The sequence below is a fragment of the Diadema antillarum genome, unplaced genomic scaffold, assembly GCF_040938485.1.
Source record: "Diadema antillarum isolate AM-2024a unplaced genomic scaffold, OU_Dant_1.0 seq00000898_RagTag, whole genome shotgun sequence".
Classification (NCBI taxonomy): domain Eukaryota; kingdom Metazoa; phylum Echinodermata; class Echinoidea; order Diadematoida; family Diadematidae; genus Diadema; species Diadema antillarum.
Window position 1 is genome coordinate 42,501 of NW_027271759.1, and position 7,382 is coordinate 49,882.

General features: G+C 37.3%; 1 protein-coding gene across 1 annotated transcript; it reads right to left on the bottom strand.

Annotated features, from left to right (window-relative positions):
• Positions 1-714: 714 nt before the first annotated feature.
• On the bottom strand, positions 715-7,382 carry LOC139741033 (peptidoglycan-recognition protein SC2-like). The gene is made up of 7 exons (XM_071651623.1): positions 7,368-7,382; positions 6,951-6,984; positions 4,028-4,188; positions 3,552-3,687; positions 2,578-2,668; positions 1,561-1,666; positions 715-778 (listed from the first exon to the last, which is right to left on the bottom strand). The coding sequence occupies exons 1-7, from the start codon at positions 7,380-7,382 to the stop codon at positions 728-730; spliced, it is 594 nt and encodes a 197-aa protein (XP_071507724.1). The 3' UTR covers positions 715-727.

A 7,382-nucleotide genomic window follows, 5' to 3' on the forward strand; every position in this document is an offset into this window, starting at 1 on the left:
AACTGCATTGTGCATATTTCTACAACGACCGTGCCTACATCACTGCACTTACATGTATATATCATTTCATTGTGGTTACTGTGAAGGAACGAACCCATACGAGTATTCTGGCTATTGACACGAATAAACAGTGTCCTTTGGCCAAGATGTCTCTGTTATTTTCTACATATTTGTGAAGTGAAGTACGTAAAAAATTAATAGAATTAACAGAATCTATTCCAACACTCAATGGTAAATGCCTTTATAAGTGGGGTATTATGTTGGTGATTTGAATCACACTACAACTAAACATTACAATCAAAATTACATATTGATGACTTTCCTATAATTTCATTAACTGCTAAAATATCATATCATTTCAACAGTTCTAACTCACCAATATAAGTTGTATGTGCCCAATTTGTAAGGTTAATCCTCAGAGAGATTTTTGAAATACTGGATTTGATAAATTTCTGCTAAGAATTCCTCAATGGTGTGAAACATCCACTTCAGAAGTATTTTTCTTTTTTTTTTTTGGGCTATGTGCTTTCGGTCAACAGCTACTATCAGGTAAAGTAGATTCTAAATGTATTGTGTGCTTTGCTTTCTTTTGATTTTCCGGACCGTACTGATGATAGACATTTACTGAACACAAGTGCTTGATCATTGATGTCACAGAATGATGTCGGGAATTCGGGGAACATCGACATCGATGACGAGGGATTCGTAAGTGGCGGGTGAAATCCGGTTAACACTCAGTTGACGTGTCAGGGTTGCCCACTGATCCAGACTGGTAGCTCTGAGAACGTGGAGGAAATATAGAAAAGAAAACGGCCATGATGTTGCGACTCTGCAACATTTGTAATTCCATCAGCATACAAAATATCAAATACGAATCCGAAATGTTTTGCCCAATCATTACATTTGCTATTCCTTGTATCTTGAAATATATGGGAAGGAAGCCAGTAATACGTATAAAAATAATTAACGGGCTTGTGAAGAGGAAGTTTTTCTTTTTCTTTGTTTTGTTAAATATCGGAGCCTGTACTTAAACCACAAGCACAACACAACACAATTCACACACACACACACACACACACACACACACACACACACACACAATGTACACTCCAACCAAAACGCGTAAATTCTCTCTCTCGAACTTTCTTTTTTTCTCTTTCACTTGACCCATATAATTTGTATACTAACGCATTCACATTCACACCGGTACGTTACTCTTTTCACTTCACAGCACACATGTACATTCTTCTAAAAACCTCTCCTCTCCTTTGCCCCCTTCCCCTCATACCCACTGATATCTGTCTAGGTGTTTTCTAAAGAGGTTAGTTTTCATTCCTTGCAAGTGTTATGCACGCACATACGCCCAAGTCCCAACGTACTCTTATATGGAAGGCCATCAATGCCATTGTTCGCTCAACTTGCTCGAGCAGGTCTCTATACCGATAGTTCTCGTTAATGACAGGAATTGCCTTCCATACACTCTCTCTTCTTCATTCACGCATACACACAAGTTGTTGTTGTTTTTTTTCACAGACTCCAATCAATGTTCAATATACCTACCCAGTGTGCGTGAGATTGGATCAGATCGTAGAGTTGTTCGCCAGGGCACTCGGTGCTGGAAGCCTGGCGATGACCGTAGAGGGTGTAGCATGACAGAATTTTGTTGCTGCGCAGAAAACAGGGGTAAGTAAAATTATTCCAGCACGTTCCTGGTATACATCACATAACAAAACCATTCCACAGGGTCCAACTAAAACAATGAAAGCATATCGCCAGTCTGATATGGGAAGTGTCGGCATTTTCAACTTAACGCATCATGATTTGATTTACATCACCCTGATTGCGCAAGATACCAGGGTTATTTTTCTAAACGTGCACAGACTAATGGCATTCTATGAGAATGACGTGGATCTAAATAGCTTACTGACTGCATGAAAACGGCGTTGTTGTTGTTTTTTTTGTTAATCATATGAGTACTTTCGCAATAATTGACAGATGAGGTCACAAGCAGAATCTTAGTTTGGAAAATTTTTGTTTGTCTGTTTGCTTTCTTTTTCTTTTATTTTTATCTAAATAATGGACGTTTCCAGTGATTTTCATTGCATTATTGGCACTGAATAGTTCATTTAAAGACAGGGGTTGTCTTCCAGTATCTGTATAGACAGGGTGTAAAAGGCCACACTGCTTAATGATGGAATTGGTAATAATATGTGGTCATCATAATATGTTTACAAAGCACCAAGTCTCTACAGTCTGATTTCAAACCTTTCAATGGTAACCGTCTGCAATACAAACCCTCCATATTTCAACTCAAACCTCGCGGAAAGGTGGTATATGTATTCTTCAAGAGAACTCAATAGCTCAAATGTCTTGGGATAGAGAACTGTGTTGTATAGAAAAAAGTATTATCTAGTCTTCAATTTTTAAAGAATTTTTTTCTTTTTTTATCGAGGCTCTTCATAATAAAAGTGTGAATTTTTTGAATTGTAGCATTTCCTAACATATCTAACTCGACAACCCTCTGTGTAAATGAAGAATTAAAATTATACGAGCTTGTAGGCTGAGTCTCATTCTTACTTGGATTCCAAACAGTCCAAAAGGCTGTAGAGTGTGTTCATCATCGTGGTACTGGGCGAAGTGTTCGTGAACGTTCCCATCAGCGAAATACCTTGTCAAAATGACAACCTCAAACAAATAAAATCTACTAGTATTCCGTTTTTCATGCTATGTTCGGACACGTGTGAAATGGAGGAGTTAACAACAACAGGGGGAGTGGCATTCAATTTGAAGAGAGCTTTTACCTTTAAAGAAGAGATATTGCTTGAAGATTATGATTCTAAAGCACACACACCCGCACACACACACCGCAAGTTATGACCCACTTATTAACCGATTCCCTGAGTGTTCAACAGAATTTGCCAGGTCTCTGTAGTAGACAGTGATATTGGTTCAGAAGCTCTGGCTGCCTTTGATTATCGGAATCATTTAATTCATATTGTTATCGCTGTGAATGACATAATCCTATTCAGCGTTAATGTTTTTCTCTGAAATTCTCCCACTGAAGTACGCCTCGTCTATAAAGATGTCAATGTCAACTTTTAGAATACAAAATGCTTGGTCAGCACAGAAATACACTTTAAAATGGCTCTAGAAAAAAAAACCCAAGATAAATATCATAAGATCTTTAAAAAGGCCCAGCTTACAAAATCACAAATAAGGGATTCTGGCAAGAACCGAGTGTTCACTCCCTCCAGCTATCCCGACACACCCGTTGTTGCCCCTAGACCGGATCCCGTCTGTGCCCCGTCGCCTCCTACCTCAAACCCAAAACAACCATGTTCCACACCTCTTGATAGAGACGCGGTGTGAACATACATTAATAATTATTTCGACGCAACTGGCCTTTCGGTCAGTAACGACAGTCCAAATAAAAGTTATGAAATACAAAAAGAAATATGCGTATATCAAAACGATGTTATCAACATATATTGACAATTTCTAACGCCTTTTGGTTATGGAGAGGAAACTATGAAGGTATCTATTCTTATTACCTATGGAGTAGGAGTTGTAAGAGCCTGCGTGCGCTCCTTTAATGTCCCAGCCACGCCCCTCGTACACGTTCCCGTCTCCACCAATCAGAAAGTTGTATCCGATGTCCCACCAGCCATTGCTGTCCATATGGTAGTCCTGGAGAAAGTGGGTACAAGTGTATGCACAATTACTCTTGCTGTAACAGCACATTATGATCATTTTTATCATTGTTATAACTTAAAACAGTGAATAATTGTTTACGTCATTGAAGTGCAATTTGTTAAACAGTTGCAATAAAGCCAACTCAGTCGACGCAAGAATCATAATCATGATAAAGATATTAATGATTTGTTGATATCTTTCGCTGCTAATCCTGTAAATGGTAACAAAGAAGAGCTGATTAATGCATCACTGCACAGTATGATAGTCTACTCCATATTCAAGTTGACGTCATGATGAAGTTTACCAAGGATGAAAAGCGCCAAATATGTCTTACCTGGATTCCACGTACAGCGGACTCACAGCTTGTCTGGGTGTAGCACTGGGAACCAGCGGTGTGGTGAACGAGGGCGTAGCGGGTTGGTGTACTCAGCCAAGAGTAAGCCACCGGTGAGCGCGCGCCCCAATCCTCGCGTGAAATAATGTTCGGACATCCCGCTGGAATTTTGCACAGGAGAAAAAAAAACACACACAGATGTTATGTAAACCAGGGAGGTGTTTAAACCCTCTAAAACCAACGGTACTTTACCTAGACCTATTATGGTTTCGTCACTGTTTACAAAAGGTTGTCCATGCTAGTGGTAAATTTAAGGGGGGACGAAACCAAAGAGTGCATTTGCATGTTTATTGAGTGAATGCAGAAAAATGAATCGATATATTACACGTCAATGAAGGTTGCGGAATACGAGTGAGGCTACGCCTATACAGGATCAGAGTAGTGACCCTTAACATCGGCAAGCTATTCAACAAGGAAGAGCTAATGGAGAGATAGCTGATAATGATGAAGAGGGGCAACAAAGACATCCTCTGACTGCAAGAGACAAGGTGGACAGGTGGAAAATCTGGAGGGAAGGCGAAAAACATCGGAGATGGCATCAAAGCTGTATTACAGTGTGTATGTGTGTCTGTGTTGTTTTGTGTGCGTGTGGGGGGATGGGTACAGTGTGTGTATGTTACTCCTAAATGCAAAGAAATCACAGCATATAAGATATGATTTGATTTTGGATGAAAATTTGACGAAGATGCGCTATTACGCGAAATTGCTCTGGCTATTAAAAATATGTGCAGCGAGTGTGACGGACGAATTTGAATGATAAACGACGAGAATGTGTGACAAATGACTTAATTAAATAGACTTTGTTTGAAACTGATCGACAAAAGACGAACTTGAAACTAGTATTGGCACATTCCAGATTTCTCGGGACGAAATTGAACTTCAAATCTATGTGAATGAATGAAAAAAGGTTGAATAATGCCATATGAACTGGAAAAACTATATTTCTCATTCATTCAATGCACATAATTATTATGATATGAAGTTTCCCTGACAATTTCCCTAATAAAATTGCCTTTCATTTTCATATTATGTGCATTCAAACTCGTTTATTTTTAAAGGCACCCAAATAAAGGGTCACAAGTTCAAATATTGATATAAGCATTCAATTTCGTGTTTGTGCACGGATTTCCAAGTTTGTGCATTCAAATTGGCGCGATGGGCTCGACAAGCACTTAAAACACTTTCATTTTTTTTTTTGAGCAAGCGATTTTTACAATTCTGAGCATTCAATTTCGTAATGCACGTACTTAAGCAAAAGTGATTATGTATAGCTAATCATTGATGAGATCTTTCTTTTATATCTTAAATTTCATAATCTTGGGGAGCATTTGCTCATTTGAACATCCATATTTTATTCTTTTGCCAAACATGTAAACTGCAATACAAAATCCTCATTTCGTCATGTCATCTACATGGCTTTCTTTATCTCTAATTTACATCTTTAGTAAGTTTTATTTCTCCACTTTGTACATTACAGAAGATAAGTATAACAATATCGAACATTACTCACAAGTCACATTTATTTTCATTTAGATCATTATTGTTGTATTCATAATTGTCATTTGAAATCTTCTTTATAATTGATTATCATACTGGTTTGTGACCTTCATTTTACCTTCTTATGATATTGCATCATTGTGTGTGATCCACATGTGGGCCATTTTAACATTCATTTTAAAAACCAAGTACAAGTACTGTACTTTTGACGGACATCATACAGGTTTGATTTGAATGATACTTTTATGAACTTGTTTGCCCATATGCGAATTTGAATGCTCGGAAAGAGCTGGCGACAGATGGAGAAATGTATGCCCACTCATATGCTGCATGTAAAACTTTTATTTAAGAACAATTATAGTGACATCAAAAGTTTCTCGAAAGAGATCATGAAGTTAGCGGAAATTCCTTAATGTGTCCATAGAAGTATATCGATTTTCTCTTTTTGTTTTTTAATATCTGTATTTTTTTCATTGATTTTCTTTTGTAACTTGTTCAGTGCTTGCCATTCATTGTATATCATTGTATATGTTTTCATTTTCGCCGTGTGTATGTATGCTTTGCTATTCGATGTAAAACACGGCCTTGCTAAAAAACAGCTGTCCAGCTGAAGGCAGGCTTTTATTTCCGTGCATAAATGAAATAAACTCAACTCAACTCAACTCGATGAATTACATTGCGCAAATGCGAAATCGGTTGCCAAATCAGTCATAATGACCGTAGAATACGATTTTGAATGACGGTGTTTAGATGCCTGAGCAATTTTTACGACAATGAATGCTTTTGATATGTAATTGAATGACAAAACAATGAAATTGGCCGGGAAGAACTGTATTATTATCATTTCCCTTACTGTATCTGAGAAAGATACCTAAAATGCATATTGTTCGCCCATACTCTATACCGAGACACAGTGATGCCTATATGTCTTAAGATATTACACTACAATTTAGTAATACATGTTATCGTTATTGTAGATAAGATTTTGAGGTTGGCAAGATGGAATTCTACCAAAAGATTTAGGTGAAAATCAGAAATTAATAATCATGATAATTGTTGATATTGTGGGCAAAGACGAAACCTATTGGAATACAAAGATACACAAGGCAACTGAATAAGCCTTCCCCCTCGGACAGGGCAATCAGTAACTTTAAGCTGTGGCCATCATGCGAATTGTATGCTCCATTATTTTGGTTCAGAAAGATCAAATGCGTTGATTTCGGTCCAAAACGCAGGTTTCACGGGCGAGAAAGGGTCATACGAAAAAAAGCAATAGTTTAACAACATGAACCTTTTGAATGCAATGCCACAATATTTCAACATGACATTAATGACTGTAATAAATCTATAACTTGCTAATACTTACCGAATGTGTCTGCTCTTTTCTCGCGTACAGTCTCCTGAACAAAACATAAAAAATAAAAAATAAAAGAAAGAGACGTGAAGTTGTAATCTATTAACGCTTATTCTGTTGTAAAATTTTTCAAAAGAAATATCTTCGGCGCATTTGCAAACTTAATCCACATACACATTTTCTTTTTTTATTAAGAAAAGTTCATCAGACTATGAAGATTATCTTTTGGAAATGGTAAAGACATTGCAATGTTGATTTCATATTTGATTTGATTTCCATCATAACACTCGGAAGTATTTGTAAGTATATTATCTCCTATGATTTTCCTTGTTACATTGGCGTCATATCAGCCATCAACTTCTGCCAAGATGAAATAGTTAACCTAAAGAAGAATGTTTCTCAAACAAGAAATTGCAGCCATAAGCACACCCTGATAGGCGACAT